General features: G+C 41.9%; 2 protein-coding genes across 9 annotated transcripts in view; both read right to left on the minus strand.

Moving 5' to 3' along the window:
* MATN2 (matrilin 2) overlaps nucleotides 1-17,316 on the minus strand; it is a 61,757-nt gene extending 44,441 nt beyond the window's left edge. For 4 of the 7 annotated variants that reach the window (XM_015856094.3, XM_015856096.3, XM_015856093.3 and 1 more), the window contains exons 1-2: nucleotides 13,128-13,359; nucleotides 4,968-5,135 (exon numbers count right to left, since the gene is read on the minus strand). In XM_015856094.3, the coding sequence (XP_015711580.2) occupies nucleotides 4,968-5,121 (154 nt within the window). In that variant the 5' untranslated portion in view covers nucleotides 5,122-5,135; nucleotides 13,128-13,359. Of the gene's footprint in view, nucleotides 1-4,967; nucleotides 5,136-13,127; nucleotides 13,374-13,448; nucleotides 13,575-17,191 lie in introns of those variants that run through there. The other 3 variants (XM_015856088.3, XM_015856090.3, XM_085539390.1) reach the window with 3 other exon arrangements.
* A 1,836-nt stretch (nucleotides 17,317-19,152) lies between these two features.
* Nucleotides 19,153-21,239, minus strand: part of LAPTM4B (lysosomal protein transmembrane 4 beta) — a 63,079-nt gene continuing 60,992 nt past the window's right edge. For both annotated transcript variants that reach the window (XM_015856097.3, XM_032442805.2), the window contains exon 7: nucleotides 19,153-20,943. In XM_015856097.3, coding sequence (XP_015711583.1) covers nucleotides 20,869-20,943 — 75 coding nt within the window. In that variant the 3' untranslated portion in view covers nucleotides 19,153-20,868. The remainder of the gene's footprint in view (nucleotides 20,944-21,239) is intronic.

Below are 21,239 nucleotides of genomic sequence, written 5' to 3' on the forward strand. Positions count from 1 at the left end.
TAAATAAATAAATAGATTGGAAGAACTGCATTTATATGAAGAAATACCATGCGCACACTTGTGGTGAGGCTGCAACTAAGGTTCCTACAGCAGTAACTGTGTGGTTCAGTAGCCCACATGAGCAGGATTTAGAGATCTCTGGACAGCCCTCAGCTTATTAATGTACAGTGAACTCAAACTCTTATTTGTGTCTAAAATTTAAACCTGTATGATTAGTCTGACAATGCTCTAGAGCCCTAAAGTTATATACACACAAGTGTAAGAACTGAGTTGGATATAAGGATGTTTGGAATAATTTTAACAGACTGAAGCAGCGATTCATAAATTTAGAGAGCGCTGTGTAATTCATTGCTTCCCTTTGTATCATTATTGAAACCACATACATACAACCGGGAGATAAATCATTATATATTTTGCTGTAAAATGTAATTCAACACAGACACTTGAGCTCAGCAGCAGTTTCTACTGAACAGGGGCCAAGTACATTTCCCTCCTGGCCTCCTTTCCCCCTCCCTTTCTTTCAGCTTTTTGCAATATATCAGTAAACCTCTTGTAGCTTCTTTCTTCTGGTACCATGCAGGAATGCTTCCTGGATTAACATTATCACTCACTTACGTAGTTATTCTCAAAAACAGGTAGGTGTATGTTTCAGGTCTAAATTCCTAAGGAACAGATAGAATGTAATTGCTTAGAATATTATTCCACAGCTTATTAAATTATTCCCATGCATCCACTTCAGAGCTCTCCAAAGAAACATGTCCATGTGACATGAAATATGTGATCAGTTTTAAGTTTACAAGACCAGAGTTCACAAAAAAACCCCAAACTCCACAACTGTGGGTTCAGCACAGTTCTGAAGGTTTGCTTTGCTGCCTTTTACAATAAATGCCAAAAATGTGGTAGGAACATCCTGGTGCTTCCCCCCACCCCCTCCATCCTCCCATAGCACACAGTGTCAAGCATATCTTGCAAGGACTGGGTATTTGTCACTTCTGAACATGCAACCTGCTGAAAGATGCTGTGGTCAGAAGCTGTGGCCCTGAAATCACAGTATGGTAACCACCACTATGAACAACTGATACAGACCTCGGTTAATCAGTCAGTTTAAGTGCAGAGATCCATCTCAGTTATACCTAAAGGAAATGAGCTAATGCAACAGACATCATTTTATATTCAGAAACACGTAGCCAATTTTATTTCCATTACTGCTTTTCTTGAGTATCCACAAGCAAAGCTAAGCTGGCAAAGTGTGCTTTCACTGATCTAACAAAGCAGCTGCACTCAGCAGGAACAAAGATTTCATCAGACAGCTCAGTAAAGATTCTTTAGAGTTCTAATAAAATCCTTAAAAGAGAAGATTCTAAAGCAAAAGATTAATTTCCTTTAAGACAGCAGGATAAGCCAAAACGTCCAACACTTGGGATCAAATTACTAATGAAAGGAAAGAGAACACCAGTTTTACTTGTTGTGTCATTTAAGAAGAGAAGGGATTGTCCTGTGTCCAGGAAAGACAGACTCCATGGCCACCCCCTTCTCTTTCTGTTATTTCACAAGTACACGCAGGACCATAGAAATGATCCTTTAAAACACAAATACCTTGCATTAAAATATCACTTTAAAACAACTTAATATATGTTCTGTGAATATAAGATATACACACACATTTTCTAACTCTAAACCAATTATGTTATTTTAGAGCTAACACACTGCAAGGAAGATTTAAGACAATACTAACAAAGCTGATTAAATCAGCACAGTTGACAAGTTTTAAACACCCAGGGGTTTGCTTCAGGATTTAAAGAAAGCAAAGTGTGAAAAGTCAAACCTATCCAAAGCAGATTGGCTTTCAAAGGCCACACTGAGAGTTCCAAATGCTTTATGCCTAACTGATGCCTACAGAACAAGATATCAGATTTTAATGGAAATCACTAGCTATAGTAATTGCTTTAAACAATGATAGCTCATGCAAATATCTAGAAAAATGAGAACAACACACACTGAGGCTTAGCAGAAAGATGATAAGAACACAGAAATGATGTAGCTCAATTCTTCAGAAAGTTTCCTTAAAACATAACCTATAAGCCCTACCAAGATAACTAAGGAATCTATGAAGTATTAGTGTATGGCTGCCGAAAGTCTTAGGGTACTGGTTAGGCTGCGGTTGGACTTCATGATCTTCAAGGTCTTTTCCAGCCTGGGTAATTCTATAATTCTATAAAAGTGAAATTGATCCCAATTTAGCCCGATCCTGAAGTACTTGTACATGTATCTGAACAACCCTATAGGATTTTTAGTCTGTTCCATTTTGATTATTTATATAGCCAGTCTCCCACAGGAAGGATTTTTTACATCTGAATAGAAGTAAAATAGCACCTACCCATACTCTACCAATAAATACCAATCATAGTATTAACTTCAGTTTTAAAAACTGTTATCACAAAATTAAAAATATATATATAATTATTTTGATACTACTTAATACTCAAATGGCATAATCCCACATTTTAATCCTAAAAACACAGAGTGCTCCACCCAACAACAAAAAAATCCCAAACTCCTGAACTTTCATTGCTTTTCCATGCATCTGTTGGTTCTTTGCAGCTATACTGCTCATTTTTGCCTGCTCACCAAGTCTTCCCACAACAGCAGCAATTATCATTGCCACTACTTTTTATTATATACATATCATGCAGAACAGTATGGCATTTAATCCCTGTTAAATTACTGTAAGTCTTGAGTGATTTTATTAAGTCAGTAGAATTGATGTCACTGAGATCGTGATTTGGCCCCGTTCTTTCTCCTGTCATTTAAAGATTGCTGCAGCTTCCGAGCACAGTGGCACACATTTTACACATTCTGTTCTTTGCAGAGAGGCACGTTTTCACTATGCCACTGTTTATATGCAACTGCTGAATTTGAAGCAGGTGACCTAATTTACTGTAACAGAAAGCAATGCCCAAGAGACTGATTCCAAACTGCCACGTACTTTTATGAGCTGGACCAGAGACTGTCCCTGGTCTCTTAATTCATTTAATGTCTAGAAACAGTCCTTGCAGCAAGATTTGCCAGAACTGCTTGCATCCTGCATATGCCCAACTGAAAAGGGATCCAGAATTTTGTAGGAACCACAAAATCGTTTGACTTTTAAAAGAAAAAAGAAGTAATTTAACCAATGCATTTTGATTTAATATCAAGTACTAGTTCTTTCCATTCTTTTGCACAGTTCAAAATATGAAAAAGGGACTATAAGAGTAATTTTATAAAGTTATGGAAAAAAAATAAAGGAAGTCGAAAAACATTATACTTCTTATTTTCTCCACACAGCACCTCATTATTGCATTTATTTTCTAGGGAAACAGGCGATTAGTTCCTTAAAATAAGTTAACTTAGGATATTTGCTGAAGACTCTGAAAGCTTGAGAAAGGGCCGTCATTTAATCTCATTTTAGAGTTTAGTATCCTAGAAAGATTAAGAGTCTTGCTGAATAAGTTGTGAATGGAGGTGTTTCTCTTGCTGTTCCACATCCATGCATACTGATGGGCTATGTCTTCAGAGCTGTGCTTCTCAGCCTCCAATGGCAGAACCCCAGGAGTCCCAAGACCACATCTATTAGTTCTGAGACAGTGAGAAACCTGCTGTTATTTGACTTAAATTTGTTCTACAGGAATTGAAAACCTCTTGTTTTAAGCTAAGTCATGCCAAATTGTGAACGGTACTTCATATAACTTTACATGTTTAAAGGATCCCGTTTTGTTTGAAGAAGAGTTTAAATCTGATAAAAACACACTGCTCTCCCTCCCTGTTGCGTTCTTCTATGTTCTGCCACTGTTTCTTCTTTCTTCCCTGGGCATTTTCACACTCCTCATGTTTACCTGTGCTTCTGTCACCTAGGTTAGATGAAAGGCATAAGGAGACAGACCACTTAACATCTCCTGGCTGGAGGGAGACATTTAGTGAGATCTATTACTAATGTGCATCATGAAGCCCTAACGATGGACCTTGTCCAAAGTCAAGTCCATGCTATTTTCCCATAATCTGAGTTTGTGATTTACCCACTCAGTTAAACAGTGGGCAAAGGGAAAATGATTCTAAGTCGTAAACAGCCTACAGATGGAAAAAAACTGACCTAGCAAATCATCTGATAAAGAACAGAAAATGATCAACAAGAGAGATGAACCTGTGTTTTAAAACAGCAGCCACAAAGTCACTGTCAGATCCTGTTGTCAGCTTTTGGGCAGAACAGTGAAAATGAGCTACTCCTTGTAAGCAAAATTAACTTGACAGAATGAAGGAATTAACAATAACTAATTTAATAAGAAGCCCCATTTCAACAGCCACTGATTTCAGTTCAGTCATCCCTTTTTTCCACTACAGGAATCTTATAGCAAATAGTTATTTCATGGCACCTACATAAAGTAAATCAAGTATCCCAAAAATAAATGCATTCTTTCAAGAGCTGCTAAATCACCAAATTCATATTCCTGCCTGAAAATGACAGTCTTCTTTTTTATTGTAAACAAACTCAGCCAAGGTTCTTACAGTGAGAGTGGGGCAGGTCTCTTCTCACTAGTGACAAGACGAGGGGAAACAGCCTCAGGTTGTGCCAGGGCAAGTTTAGGTTGGATATTAGGAAGAACTACTTTACAGAAAGGGTAGTTAGGTACTGGAATAGGCTCCCCAGGAAGGTGGTTGAATCGCCATCCCTGGTTGTGTTTAAGAGCCGTTTGGATGTGGTGCTCGGGGATATGATTTAGTGTAGGGTTTTTAGAGTTAGGGTTCTGGTTAGGCTGCGGTTGGACTTGATGATCTTCAAGGTCTTTTCCAACCTGGGTAATTCTATGACTCTATGATTCTAAGGGCTGGCCAACTGCTCATGCTTTTTATCTTTATTACTCTTATATCTGAAACTGGTTTTAGTGCTGTTTTTTTGTTGTTGTTGTTGTTGTTTTGTGCTTCTTGCAACTTACCTAGTAGAGATTGAGAGTTAACATCCCTTCTTCGGGTAAAATGTCCTCCAGGGAGATCTTTTGCCATGACAGCGATAGTGGAAAGTAGAGTGTGCCCAAGCAGCAAAAAGTAGCATGCAATCATTGTCTTCATTTTCAAGGTGTAGGGGGACATTCAAGGATGCAAAACTGCAATAAGGAGAAAAAGAGATGAGCTTTGTAATTTGACAAAAAGATACATGGTAACCATTCCAACCATCCAGCTGCATTGCTTCTGTCTCATCAGGTACCATCACATAGATATACTGACACACCCTCACTTCCAAGAAATCAGATGCTGAACTTGCTAAGAAATACATTCCAGAAACAGCATGGATAAACGTGAACTGGCAACTGCTCACACTTCTCTCAGAAGAAAGTCCTTTGGTTTGGTCAGAAGTTTCTCTAGGTATCATAGTACCATAGTATCATAGTCTTGTGTGGGTTGGAAGGGACCTTAGAGATCATCGAGTCCAGCCCCCGGAATTCGAGCCTCCTGTGTAGCAGAGCGGCACTTCTATCACTTGTGCCACAGGGGTAATTCGAACCCAGGGCCTCCGGTGTTGCAAAGTGGCATTCCTACCACTTGCACCACCAGGCACACAATATATAAAAGATTGCTAAAAACATTCACATTCACAACCAAAAAAGGATGATTCCACATAAAAATGAGTGACAACTTTAAAAACAGTGTATTAAAATATACATAAAATATATGGCAATTCTTGCTCAAGTAACTCAGATGCTGAAAACAATTTTAATAGGGTCCTAAACTCAATAAGGAGAATGACACAGAGCTAACCATCAGCAACAGAACACAACTCAATGCCCTGATTCCACAGAAGAATTATATTCTTTTTCATGAGGTATTCATTGACGGAATATGCAGCTCTGTGTAAATATTTTCTAATGAAGAGATTTTTATGTATGATTCTCGAGTCTATCTCACATAACCATTACACACTGAACTTCTTTATCTGTGTATCAGTCTATTTTTCCTTTTGTGTATCCTACTCAGTATTCCCAAATATAAATACAATGGTGCATATGCCATTTTGCAATATTTTACAGAGAACTTTTAGAGAATCACAGAATTACAGGGCTTGGGAGGGACCTCTATAGGTCATGGAGCCCAACCCCGGTGCTAAAGCAGGTGCTCTACAATAGGTCACATAGGTAGGCATCCATATGGGTCTCAGATGGCCCCATATGAAGCTCCACAAACTCTCTGGGCAACCTGTTCCAGTGCTCCCTCACCCTTTATGTGCCACATCCAACAAGTGTGAATACACAAGGATAACCTAAAATAAAAATTAATGGAAAATTGAATCAATTTTCAAATTAAAAGAAAAATAATTCCCAAATCCAAAAGCTGTGTATGTGATAGGAGGCACCATTGATCGAAGCCCACATTCATCTTTCTCCACCCTTTAACTCAAACTGAAAACATCTATACTGCCTTGCATAGGTGATGGCAGCTTTGACTTGGGACCTTTGCTCAAGCTCCAGGTACATACTTGTGTCTGCTGCTTGCATTTTTACATGACAGTTTGCATTGTGGCTGCACAGCTCCTTCGCCCACAGCCCTCCCACGGTTCTGTTTATTTTCTGGGTTTTCTGTAAAGTCTGCTGTCTTCACTTGAGAAGCTGGATGGCCTTTACTGCACCACACTTGGTATTTAACACCTCATCTTCCCAGCAGGCTAAGCCAGGCTGCTGGCACAGCCCACTGCAGCACCACATCGCTGACTAACCCATGCTCTCCCAAGCTAGGAGAAGCTCCTGATGTTACAAACACCTACTATTAGTAGCTACCTTGAAAACACATTTCATGCACTTACATTTAGGTCTTCACTGGTCAGATCATGCTGAAAAACAAAGTAGGAAACCAGGGAAGTTTTTTCAGCTGAATTTTTCAGCTTGTGCTTTTTGCTCCTCTGGGTGGTCTCAATCCTCACCCTGCAGTATAAGTTCCTTTCCAAGGCTGAATGAGACACAGCAAGTCCACAGACCCTTGTCTCTCCAGCTGCTACCAGAACTAGCTCAGTATACAGAATGAACAATTAATTCTCAGCATTGATCCAGGCCTTTAACACCTTTATTAACTGTGGAAAGCATCCCCTCTCTTGAACCTTATATAGCTTTTCATCATTGCTGGTTGGCTTTCTGGGCTGTGTGGGCACATTGCTGACTTGCGTCCAGCTTCCCATTCACCAGTACTCCCAGGTCCTTCTCAGCAGGGTTGTGCTCCATCCTTACATCCCCCAGCCTGTACTGGCAGCAGGGGGGTGCTGTGATGCAGGTGAAAGATGTTACAATTGAATTGATTGAAACTCATGAGATTCACCTGGGCCCACTCCTTGAGCCTGTCTGTGTCTCTCTGGATGACATACCATCCCTCTGGTGTGTCAGCTGCACCATGCAGCTTGGTGTCATCCTCAAAGTTGCTGAGGGTGCACTTGATCCCACTTCATTGATGAAGATACTAAAGAGCACTGGCTCCAGTACTGATCCCTATGGGATACCTCTTGTCACTATCTCCATTTATATATCAAGTCATTCACCACCACTCTCTGGGTACAGCCTTGTAACCAAAAAAACTGAACAGCCCACTCAGCAAATCCATACTTTCCAATTTCCACGTGTCTTAGCATTTATTCCCATGGATCTGCTCCATGCTTTTCCCTAGAGCAGAGGTGAGGATAACAGGTCAGCAGCTCCCTGGGTCATCCTTCCTACCCTTCTTAAAAATGGGTGCTAAATCACCTTTTATTCCAGTCACCAGGCACTTCATCTGACTGCCATGTCTTTTTAAACATCATCGAGTTTTACTAAAGTTAAAGAAACTGCAAGCAATCGATGTAAGCCGATAAAATCAGAGTTCACATTATCAAGCTGGGAAGCACAGTGAGCTACTTGGAAAACCAATTAGCCCTTATAACATGCAAGCCACGAGATATCTAATGCTCAATCCCTATTGCCTCAGATTGTTAAAGAAACAACAAAAAAAAGTCAGCAGACACTTTACAGCCCCGCTAACTATCAGTTAGAACTTATTCCAAGGTATTTCACTACCGCAAGCCAGCACATGCATTACCAGTCCATTACTCATTAAAATCACTGTGTGTGGCATGGGTGTCAGGACACAGGTTATTAATAATTTCCTCCATCTTTCTGGACCGGACTGCTGACATCGGCATTTTCCAGCCTGAAAAATAGTTATAGAATTCCTCAAAGCATTGGAAAATATCTGCCCTCGCTACACAGGTGTTGTGTGGGGGCAGCTGGAGGCTATTTATCACATCAGAAGAACATTCTTGCCTTCGCCCCTACAAAGGAGCACACTACTGTCATCCTGTTTCATTGAAGATAAACTGGATTTTCCATGACTCCTTACTGCACAAGGAGGTCTTTGCTGGGCTCGGGAGAACAGCACAAGTAGAACACCCCTAAAGCCACATCTGTAAAACACAAATCACTGGTGCAGTTAAATTATCATGAGGGAACAAGGCTACAGGTGCTCCAAGTTTGCATATTTCTCCCCAGTCCTGATGACAGGCACTACCATGGGGGAAGGAGCATGTGAATCTACCCAGGGTGACACCAAGCCCTGGAGAGCAGCACTCCCTTGTTAACACAGAATCACACAATCTCCAGAGAAGGAGACTCCACCACCTCCCTGGGCAGCCTGTTCCAGTGCTCTGTCACCCTCACTGTAAAGAAGTTCTTCCGCATTCATGTGGAACTTCCTATGCTGTAGTTTCAGCCCATTACTCCTAGTCCTGTCCCCACGCACTACTGAAAACACACTCATTAACTCCTTCTAGGTTACTAACCCGTGACACTAGCATAGGCCATTTGTGCAGTCTGTAGTATCAAAGAATTTGGGAAACCCATTAACTAAAAGTGCATTAGTAAATGAGGTGTATTCTCAGAAAAAAACAAACATCCAAATGCAAGTAACTTCCATAACAGCACTGCAAACCACCACAATGACAAAACTAACATCACCAATCTGAGATAACGAGCATCCAGACAATAAGAGTAACCCAAGTCTGCAGTGGGTTCAGACCAGAAGTTGTATACCTAATTATTCTGTCTGCTGCTATAATAAAACCATAATTAAAAGTAATAAAGCCAAAAAGGCACGGGGCTGTACATTACATCACGAAACAATAAAGATCCAAAACAAGGCAGTTTTCTAGAAGGGATATGGATGACATCAGGTGGTCAGCCAAATCCTGCCACAAACCCAGCGCTGTGCAGGAGCTCCCGTATGCAGCGTGGCTCAAGTGCTGCAGTAAGAGAGACCACATTGTGGAAGCTGTCAGAGGAGCGCTGTGGGTGGGAGAGAACAGTTTGCCTATTCAAGCACTGAGGTCAGACACATGCACACATCTTAAAGAGCGTGCACACCAAACCAGAGAGCAAAGATCAGCACAGTGATTCTACATTACATTTTATAGTGAGGTGTAATTATTGTAGGAGGATGTCTACACAATGGACTTTATTATCTATAGAGCTTAGAGTATGTGTGCTACATGTGTAAGTTAATTTTCTACAACTAATGAAATAAGGAACACTAAGGGATCTATCAGCTTCTCTGGAGATATTCAAGACCCGCCTGGACGCCTACCTGTGCAACGTGGTGTAGGGAGCCTGCTTTGGCAGGGGGGTTGGACTCAATGATCTCTAGAGGTCCCTTCCAACCCCTACAATTCTGTGATTCTGTGATCTAACTCGCTTACAGCTTCCTGATATCACAGAGGTAAAAGTGGAAGTACCAAATCACAGCATAGCTGAAGTAAGAAGGGAACCCCAAGGTCATCAGATCTGAGCCCCACACAGAACTGAAGTTCATTTCAATGATTTCAATGATTGAGGGAGTTGGGCTTGTTCAGCCTGGAGAAGAGAAAGTTGCAGGGTGACCTCATTGCAGCCCTTCAGTACCTGAAGGGAACCTACACCCAGGAGGGGAGTAAACTCTTCGAAAGGGCTGACAATAGCAGGACACGGGGAAATGGTTTTAAGTTAAAAGAGGGAAGATTTAGGTTGGATGTTATGGGGAAGTTCTTTACTAGGAGAGTGGTTAGGCCCTGGAACAGGCTGCCCAGGGAGGTTGTGGATGCCCCGTCCTTGGAGGTGTTCAAGACCAGGTTGGACGGGGCCCTGGGCAACCTGTTCTAGTAAATGTGTATGTTTGGTGGCCCTGCCAGGCAGGGGGGTTGGAACTACATGATCCTTGAGGTCCCTTCCAACTCGGGTCATTCTGTGATTCTGTGATTTCATAATGTCACGTTATACAAAAGTCAACAGTGATGTTGTAAAACTGCCCCCACAGTATGGTTCACACCGCATAGTTTCCAGTGGTCAGACAGAAAACTCCAGCACTGGGAATTTTCACTTAATGACAGCATCTATCTCTGTGTTACAGCTCCTTCAGCTGCCACTTGGACAATAGACCTTTTTATTATCGTGTTCTTTAGGGGCAGACTTATGTGCATTTCTGGTTCTGAATCGGATCTAGACATCAGAGTTTCCATTAAGTTCGCAGATGAGTGGTGCGGCAAAACTGAGAAATCTCACTTTTACAGCTCTGAGTAGGTATTTATCTGAAACCACATATTATATGACATCCAATATGTATGTGAGCTGCTGAGTTTTGTCTCTGTGAAGACCATAATGGACTGTGACTAACTGCAAACAGATAGTTTTTCTTAATAAAAAAAGAAGACACCGTAGTTCTAAAACATATTTGCAAACCCACACTGACCTCAGCACCAGCACTAGTGTAAAACAGTAATTTGGGGATAGAACACACTCAGTTCCCAATACTCCTTACTCACAGTGAAAACACAACCTAACAGTGAGTACACTATATAAAAAGGGCTTGTTAATGATGTCCAGATTTTAATTAAATAGCAGAGGATAGTGCTTTACCGTCCCATGGAGACAATTTATAAGTCATAGGAGAGTATTTAGATCTGATTGGCTTTTCCCTAGTTCACGTGAACTGATTAAAACATCTTTACTGTTACAGCTGGGTCCCAGCTCATAAGCTCTAAATTGTGTGGGTTTGTTTGTGAGAAATCCCAGTGAAGTCAATGGAAAGATTCACGTAAAATAATTGTATAAATATTGCCGGCAGAGTGTAGGGTCTCAGCGCTGTGAAATTAAGTGCTACCTTTCCTTAGGATATAAAATAAAGTTTAATTCCAGTACTTGAAGGGAGCTTAGCAGGAAGGGGACTGCGTTTTTACATGGTGTAGTAGTGATAGGACAAGGGGGAATAGCTTTAAATTAAAAGAGTGGAAAATTAGCTTAGATGTTAGTAAGAAATTCTTCACATAGAGGGCAGTGAGGTGCTGGCACAGGTTGCACAGAGAAGCTGTGGATACCTAAAGGTGTTCAAGACCAGGCTGGACAGGGCCCTGGGAGGTGTAATCTAGTGGCAGGCAACCCTGCTCATGGCAGAGGAATCAAAGAATCACAGAATGGGTTGAAAAGGACCACAATGATCATCCAGTTCCAACCCCCTGCTATGTGCAGGGTCACCAACCACCAGACCAGGCTGCCCAGAGCCACATCCAGCCTGGCCTTGAATGCCTCCAGGGATGGGGCATCCACAACCTCCTTGGGCAACCTGTTCCAGTGTGTCACCACCCTCTGAGTAAAAAACATCCTCCTAATATCTAACCTAAACCTTCCCTGTTTCAGTTTTAAACCATTCCCCCTTGTCCTATCACTATCCACTCTCATAAATAGCCATTCCCTTTCCTGTTTATATGCTCTCTTCAAGAAGGAGGAGTTGAAACTGAATGATCTTTAAGGCCTCTTCCAACTTAAGCCATTCTATGATTCCACAATTCAGTGACATACCTATATTAATGTGTGTAGTACATGGGAAAAAGCTTAAAAATCTGATGTTTAAAGCTGCCAAGTCTATGTGAACAGTGTATCAATAAAAAATTATTTTGGTTCAAGTTTCAGGACTTTGCTAAAAAAACCCAATATGTATTTTATTAAATTCCTGATCTACAAATGTATTATGATGTTCTGATGTTGTCAGCTTGAGAGTAGCAAAGCAAAAACACAGCATGCCACCTTAGATCTCAGTCAGTATCACTGACCACATGAATGATGTCAGGAAAAGAAAGCACAGGCATTCAGGAAGAGATACAGGTTAGGCATTTATCACAGATACAGGTGATACAACCTAAGAAGGATACGGAAATGCTGAGTGGGTCCAGAGAAGAGCCACAAAGATGATCAGAGGGCTGGAGCACCTCCCCTATGAGAACAGACTGAGAGCTGGAGCTCTTCAGCCTGGAGAAGGCTCTGAGGAGACCTTATAGTATACCTGAAGGGTCCTACAGGAAAGCTGGGGAGGGACTTCTTATAAGGGCAGGTAGTAGCAGGATGAGGGGAGATGCTTTTAAACTGGAAGAGGGTAGATTTAGACTAGATATTAGGAAGCAATTCTTTACTGTGGGGGTGGTGAGGCACTGGAACATGTCGCCCAGCATGGTGGCAAATGCCTACTCTTTGGAAGTATTCAAGGCTAGGCTGGATGGGGCTGTAAGCAACCTGGTCTAGAGGGTCTCTACCTTTAGCAGGGGGTTGGAATTAGATTATCTCGAAGGCTCCTTCCAACACAAACCATTCTATCATTCTATGATTCTATGAAGTATTACACAGATCAGGAGGCTGCAACCTTCCCTCTGTGCCAACAATATCAAGCACCATGGCATGGTCAGTCTGTCACTCCAAGTACTGTCTTCTGAAACAGCAATACGTAAGTCTGCACTGGTTGTAAAATACAGTTTTCCCCCTTACAGTGCATACTATACGAGCTAGCAAAACATGCACGGGGGAACAGGGCATCCGAAGAACTTCCTCAGCCGCATTCACTCCTAAAAGAAACCCTCCATCGCGGCCCTCCGAAGGACCTTCCCTCTGATCCCCCCGCACCCCGTAAGTCCCCATGCCTCCCCTCGTCCCGCCGCCGCAGCCCCCGGCTCGCCCGCCCCTCTCCCGGCGGTGCCTCCGGTCCCTCCGCCTCACGGATCCCTGTGCCGGGGGTAGCAGCGGCTGTGCCGTTCCCCGGAGCGTCAGGACAGGGCAGGGCAGAGCGGAGCTTACCTGCGGGATGAGGGGCCGCTCCGCAGGGCGGCGGGCAGCGGCCGGCAGCGAGCGTGAAAGCCTCCTCCCCTCAGCGCGGCCCCGGACAGCGCTCCCCGTCCAGCCCCCCCGAGAGCCGCGGGCTGAGGGGAACCGCCGCCTCCCGGGCAGCCCCGGGCGGAGGAAGCCCCAGGGGAGGGAGCAGCCTGATGGAGAGAGGCTGCCCGGGGAGGAGCGGCCCGCTCCCGGCCTCGGTGTCCCCTTCTCACCCCCAACCAGCCCCTCGCCCGCCGCCGTCAGACCTGGCCCAGCCCCAGCCCCAGCCCCAGCCCCGAGGCTCACCCTGCAGCACGGGAACGTGGAGCCTCCGCCGGCGGCGTGTGGGCTCGCGTTGCCTTCCAGGGAAACCTACCAAAGGACACGTCGGGGAATGGAAATCCCATTCCCTGCACGTTGGGCCTCCGGGGCCAAGGCAAACAGTCCCCGGTGAATCATGCGGTGTGGCCGCCCGAGCTTGGAGGAGTCCCCTCAGGGAAAATGCTGCAGAAGGAGCATATGCTCTCTCATCCCATTTTCCTATTATTAGCTAAGTGCATGCTTACCTGACAGTTTTTCTCCTAGTTCCTATTTAAACTAATAATTTCTCCTGTGGGAATGCTATACTGATATTCAGGTAGATTAGATCTAATGCATTTCTTTTGCCTAAAATAAGCAGGTTAGATGAGGACAGCCTAATGATAACAATCCTGCCTTTATCACTTCTCCATGTTTTGCAGCATCTTTAATTATTGTTTGCTTTTTCTATTTTCTTTTTCCCTGAATCCAAGAATGTATTTGTACAAGTTAAGAGCCTCCTTTATACAAATTAAGTGCCTCATAGCTACTGATTGCTGTTCACTGGGTGTGTTACTGAGTCAGTAGAACTCTTAAGAAAATCTGGCATTATACCTGTGCTGTCATTTGCATGAAAATTGTCAGCTCCCTATGATATGAATATGTTTTAAAGGTCATGTCTCCCTTACTTGCAGCTGCTGCCATTCTTACTTATCCTACTGCTTTAGTGTTGAATATAATGTATTTGCAAAGTTTTTAGCAAGTCACATTTCTGAAAGGCCTAGATCAGTGTTTTGTTAGATTCTATCACAAACAAGAAAATATTAGACTGTAGTGAAAAAAACAACCCCAAAGGTTAAAATCAGCATATTGAAATGGTCGTGATATTGAAAGGCTGTTATGGTAGAATTGTGGCTACTATGAGCCAGTTTGGTGTTGATTAAATCTTGCAGACTGAAAGCATTTTTTCTTCCAGCTGTGGCACTGCTCCCATGCTGGTCCCCGGATAAGTCTGACTTGTCACCCACCTTGATAAAGGGGTATGTTCAGGAGGAACCAAAGCCTGAACTGAGCATAAATGGAAAGGAAATATGAGTTAAATATGTGTTCAGAAGTTTTGGTGCTTTCTTAAAAATATCATCTCCTTAAAACAGATTTGACTCCTGAAAGACTGGCCCTGAAATACCTGGACTTGTGACAATGGTTCCTGGAAGACTTGGTGCCTTATAAAGAGCATGAAGAAATGTAGGTGTTAGCTCCCATCGTTGCCAGACCTGTTTCAAGGTGAGAGAAGAGAATAAGACTGGTTCTTGCTGCCCAGGATATTCCTGTACTTGCCAGGCTGTGTAGAGGACTCCGAGTGCTTTTCAATCATCCATAAGGGTAGACAGTGACTGAACTTGCCTAGATAGATATCAGTTTTAGAATAAAAGATCCAAATTCTTTTTTAGAGCTTCTACATACCAGAAGAGGCAGAAATTTCCAACACTAGTTCATTCCCAAATACATTTATGAATTGCTTTGCAAGAGCATTTCTTTTTTACTCAAAAAAAAAAAAAAAAAATCGCCAACAAGAAAAAAAGCTCTTAAAAACTTTACCAAATGTGAAGGATGGGGATGTAGAATAGCAGGAAGTCAGCTTGATTCTAGTCTGATTTTTCTAGTTTCAGGTTTCTGCCACTGGGTTCTGTTAAATTTTGTTGGTTACGTTGAAGACACCTGTTATTAGAATTTTGTTCCCTGTGTACTTACTTATTTAGTGTCCTTAAGTAACCTCTTAAATCTGAGTTATTACAGACATTGTGTTTTCTGAATTTTTCACTTGATGGCATATTTTCCAACTCTCTAATGACTCTTTCAGGTCTTCACTAATCCACTCCAATCTTTTTCCATACATTCTGCATGAATTACTTACAGCCCTAAGGTATAGACAAGACATAACCTATACCTTACAAGACATAACCTGACCTTTTTGTTGTTGTTTGTTTGTTTTTCCTTTTTATTGATGATTTATGCTTCTTAAGGTAATGGATTAAGAATTTTAAGCACTGTGTAGTCAAAAGCTGATTCCTGCTGAATTTCTCTTGAAACACTTGCTGAGAGCTCTTTGCTGAGATTTATCAGCTGTTTTGCAATCTATTTCATTTGTGAAATGCTGTCCCTACATTAGGACACAGTCAAATACAAAGGCAAAGTTAAAGTATTATAGTGTATCAGGTGAAGTGTCTAAGAAACGTCCAAGTGTATAATGCTTCCACTCAAACCCATACTGATCCATTCCACAGGCCCATTAAAAAAGAGTTTGACAAGATATACTTTCCCAAGCAGTCCTGTGTTCCATTATCAGTTTTTTGAGTAATGCACCAAATCACACAATTATGGAAAAATTTAGAGAGGAGGTGACCTAAAAAATCCTCAGGGATGGTATTCAGCCTCTTTTGGTTACAACTTTGTATGACAGATATTCTATTATATGTGTAGTCTAAGCATTCTTATTCAGAAACTCTTCAAAACATGCTTTTTGAATACAACCATTGACAATAGCATTTGCCAATATTTTGGCTTTATACCAGGCCACTATCCTTTTAAAGTCTGAAAGATAACTTTGTTGTGGTGAAAGCATAGAATGAAATATTTCTTGAAAATACTACTGTCTGGTTGAAGCTATATCATATCTTAAATAATTTCATGTCTTCCTAGTGGTGTAAAAAAAAATTCCTCAACTTCCCTACCCCCAGATATCTGGAAAATTCATCCAAATGTCAGATTAGATTTTACAGAAGAAGCTAAATCACAGTAAAAGAAAAACTATGCAATGGCAAAGATCTGTAGTAACCTCTTCGGTAAAGCTTGTAGTTGTGGTAAACCTGTTTGGGTAGTAAACTGAGTCCAACCCAAACCCATTCCAACTCAGACAAGTTACAGACCCACAATAAAAGGGGTAAACTCTTTTTTGCTTCAAAAGCAAAGTAAAATCATAGAATCATAGAATCACCAAGGTTGGAAAAGACCTAAAAGATCATCCGTTACTAATAGCTCCCACTAAACCATGTCCCTCAACACAACATCCAGTCTTTTCTTGAACACTCCCAGGGTTGGTGACTCCCCCAGCTCCCTGGGCAGTCCATTCCAGTACCTGACCACCCTTTCTAAGAAGTAATACTTCCTAATGTCCAGCCTGAATCTCCCCTGCCGTAGCTTGAAACCATTCCCTCTGGTCCTATCACTAATGACACGAGAGAAGAGGCAAACCCCCAGCTCACTACAACCTCCCTTCAGGAAGTTATAGAGAGCAAACCCAAAATCAAGTAGAGACTTTGCAGTCTGTGTACTAAAAACTGAATTAAACTATTAAACATCCAGAAAAGACATTGCATGTTGAATGTATGTAGACATCACAAACACATGATCAAGGATTGTATCACAAAATTTTCCCAGCTTGTGACTTCACTTGGTGAAGGTGAGGCTGTGCTTCCTCCACAACAACAAACTGCTGTACCTAATGGTTTTCTTCATTAAAAGCATTTTGAACTTTTCCTTAAGTTACTTCTTCTTTATGAAAAGCAAAGAAGCAAGATCATACAATAGCAGGAAACTTTGGCTGGTCTGTGTAACTGATAAACTTAATTTCATCCTTGGCTCTAATACAGTAAAGGAAATGAAACCAGTTCCAATTTTGTAACAATTTGACAAGTAGAAAAATTCATGAACTCACAAAAGATTAATATTTACAACTAACATCCAGCTCTCACCTTTGTTCCTGAGCTTTTATTGCCCTTGCTGTCCTCAGGTGAGTGCGTCTGAAGCTGCCAAGAATGATCTCATCGATATAAATAGGACCAATCTTCATAATGCTCTGCCAATTGGTTGTTTAATTAGCAGTCTTAGACTGGTGATCTGCAACATATAACTACAAAAGCTACAAAATGTAACTGAAAAACCAGGATGCATTTTTAGGTACTGGAATGATGCCCAGATTCTGGGCTAAAAAACTGCGTGGCTCATCCCTGCTACTCCTGGTCACGCTGACCTGAAAGCACTTATTCCCTCTGGAATAAGCTGCAGCTCCCTGTCTTAGGGCAGCCCCTCAGCTCCTCTGTTGGCTAGACCTGCCACATCCCTGACTCATCTCCTTGCTGCTCAGTCAGCCTTCCAAGCGACCTGCTGTTCTCATCTCAGGCCAATTACTTAAGTCCAGTTTTGGCTACTAAGGACAGAGACATTTTGCATCTTCTTCAGAACACTCCTGATTGAAAGGTTTGAGTAAATGAAATAAGATACACATTGCATATCATGTTATTTCTTCACTTAAACTACTGCTGGCCATGTTTACTGCCTTTTTGCTTTGAAATGACTTATTATGTGCTGGCTGGGAGGCCATGGGGCTGCACTCCTGTTGCTCTGGTATCCCGTTCTGCTGGAGGTAGGCAGGCTGCAGGCAGGAGGTCACAGATCTGCCTTCCACACCCTATTGAACTATTCTGCTGAAAAGCTGGCCACGTCGCAGAACCATTTTGGGTCAAATCCATGGGTGTGGAGCCATCATTTACAAATACCAGAGTTCTTCCCTGAAAAGAATCTAATCCTGGTTTATCAGAGCCCAGCCTCCCTTTAGATAGCTGTGGCTGCTGTTTGGATTTCTCTGAGCTGTAAACTGAGACAGTGTGGGAACATCTCCCTAGACACAGGAATCAATATCTTGCAAGACATATTTTTTCATGGTACCTGACTGCAAATTCTGCACCTACTATAAACATATATAAATGGTGAGGATATAACTTAGCCCCAGATAAGCAGCTACTAAATACATCCTTGGAGTCCTCTGTCAAACTGGGCAGTTTCAGTCAATTCAGTCATCAATGCTTCCTTAGATTTAGAAAAAGAAATCCGTAGATGTCTTCAAATTACAAGTAAGACCAAGATATTATCCACTCCAGTGATGAAAATTTGCAATGGAACTGACATAACAGCCTACATAAAAGGATACGGGAGTGATTATATTTCCCCCTGACCATAGCATAGGAGAAAGAGAGCGCATAAACCAACCAGATTTGTAGCAGTGAATCTCTCAATGCAACAACACCTTCCCTCTGGGCTGTTTAAAGAGTATACATTTTTTCCCCCCTCAGCTTCCTTTTCAAGCTTTTGTCTGGCTGTAAATCAGTCTGATACGGCCTTTGGAAAGATATCAATTCTGGACTGTTTTCAGAGACCAAAGATTTTCCCAAAGGAATACAGGTAGATTAACATCTAAAACAATGATTGTTAATCCCTTGAAAATGTCATGTACTTACAAGTGTCATGCTTCCAGGTCACCACTATGAATGAATTCCTCTTTATTTATAGTATATATATAGTATATATAGTATGATACTCAGATGTGTGTTTGAGAAAGGGAAGCTACTCTGTTTCATTAGGAGTAAAAGCATCAGGCACAGATGAGAGAACTGGGATTTATGTTTTAGCATGTGTCATCTTTGTGAAACCTTAGAGCTTAAGATAAGAAAATAGGAGACACTTTGAGTAAGTGTGTGCTCCTAATATCTAGGAGATGAGGAAAGTGCAAGGAATAGTGAGAAAAGAACTGTTAGAAACAAGCGGAAAGGTGGTTGTTTAGTTCATTTACAGAGCAAATCCTGCCGTGTCAGATTGATTGGAGAGGAATTTGTGTAGGTTTGTTCTTGGAAGTTCAGCAAAAATGATTTCCACACTCTTGAGGAAACGCCCCTTTATTGTAGAGAAGTTTGTATACACAGATGTGATGTATTTACAACCAGCTTTTCTCAAACAGATGGCTTTTAAAATCCTTCACATATCTGTCAGGAATGAAATGAAGCTCAGAAGCCCAACCCTCAAATTCAGAGAAATTCCAAAAGCAAACTGAAGTGAGATAATTATAAATGAAGTTTTTTTCTGGTGGAAGCAATGGGGCTGTGACAGAGATCTGCTGATTGACTTCAGGATGTGTTTGGTCAAAATCACTGTTTATTTTGATCCCAGAGTGAAGGAACCACAATGTAAAATGCCAAAAGGCAGATTGGAACCTGCATTTTTCCCAGGGGTGCAGTAGAAGAGTCTGATTCTTCATTCCATGGCCTATGCAAGGACAGGTCACAGTGAGAACCTCTGTAAAGAGAAACTGTTGGTCCTGTGTTCCCCTGGAAAGCTCTTTTCCAGAAAAAGGCAGGAAAATCTCCACTCCCCTTTGGGCTTCAGAATGGAGTCAATACACTGAGGGTGAGAATGGGTGTTCTCCTTGGAAAGAGCATGGGCTCCCATGCCAGCCCAGTCACAGGGAGATGGCACCTTGGGTCCTTCTGGTGCCCCTCCAAACTGTGGTCCACCTCTGCACTGCCCTTTCCCTGTGCACAGCGGCATCAGCCTGTTTGATCACCTTAGAAGGAGAGGAGGCACCTCAGGGAGGAGTGGTGAGAGGTAGAGACACACATTGTATTTCCTTGCCCTTTTTCAATTAGAAGTAGAACCTTCATCATCAATAAAAAAGGTTATATGTGCAGGAGGCACTTTTCTGGGGAACAAAAAAAATACCTCACACAAGCATTCATGGATGGATGAGTCCCATGAGAAGGATTCTCAGCATAACCAGTTCAGTTATAAAAGGAATCTAAAATCCTCATGTTGGTATACATGAGAAATACACTAAATATGCTAAAAATATCTGCTAATGCTCATGTTACATGCATAAGTTTCCCATCGGTTGGGAGCATATATCTTAGATTCTGCATAATTTACTTCACGCTCAACAGAACACTGCAATATTTACAGGCACATTCCAATGGGAAAACATTTGCATATCAAGAGTGAAAGATGCAGCTTTGTCACCTAACCATGGGGCTTGCAAAACAGGGATCTTGTGACCTCAAAATACTAATTTGAGTTTCTAGAGAGGAAAACACAGTATAGGCAGGAAAATCACTAGTTGCTAAGAACTTTTGTTCTGAATGTCAGAATGGTTGCAGGCTGGAACAAGGTGAGTCCTGCTGGACCACTGAAGGTCTTCTGAAGGTCAAATTGGGCATCTGAGAAAAAAAGGTGTGATGCTTTGGAATTTTTATAAATTAAGGGGGAAAAAAAGAAGAAGGAAATTACTCTCTGAACCTGTTTGACCTGCTTGATAATGCAAAGTCCTGCATTTCCTATGACTGCATGTCAGACATGGTGGTCAAAGCTATTCAGTGACTACTGTAACCTTATCGCTACCCAGAATTGCTCTGAAACTAGTTCAGCACACAACTGTAGTTGCAGCAAGTTATTAAAACTATCTACAGAATTTTGATCATACAATTCAGGTTTCAATATGTCAGCAGAACAGCAATGTACATCCCATAGATGAAGTGAAATTATCAAACTATTGCTCCAGTATCTGAAAAGTAAAGCTATCCTCCCTAGGTATACAGCTCCCTCTCACTTATGCTGACACATAAGGTGGTGGTGGATCTTTAGCAGCTCCGTTTGCAGGGTCATCATATGGTGGCAACAGCACCTGCAGGAAAGGAGAAAAAGGTTATATTGTCAAAAAGGATTTCCTTCAATGTTTCGGTGACAGTAGCTGCTTATTTTGCAGCTGCCCTCTGTCTGGAAAGCTTGAACCACATCTCTTGGAAGAGTGCACAGGCTCCTAAGCCAGAGTGAGAAAAGTCTCCCAAGCCACTCTGAAAACTCACTGGAATAGCTAAGAATTGCTTTGGAGTGGGTGGGGAGAAGGAAAGAAAATTGAAAACAAGTTACCCAGTGGCTCAACATATAATAAATCTACACTTCTGTGCTTCAGGGGCTCTC

The sequence above is a fragment of the Coturnix japonica genome, chromosome 2, assembly GCF_054131305.1.
Source record: "Coturnix japonica strain WE chromosome 2, WE-NBRP24, whole genome shotgun sequence".
NCBI lineage: Eukaryota > Metazoa > Chordata > Aves > Galliformes > Phasianidae > Coturnix > Coturnix japonica.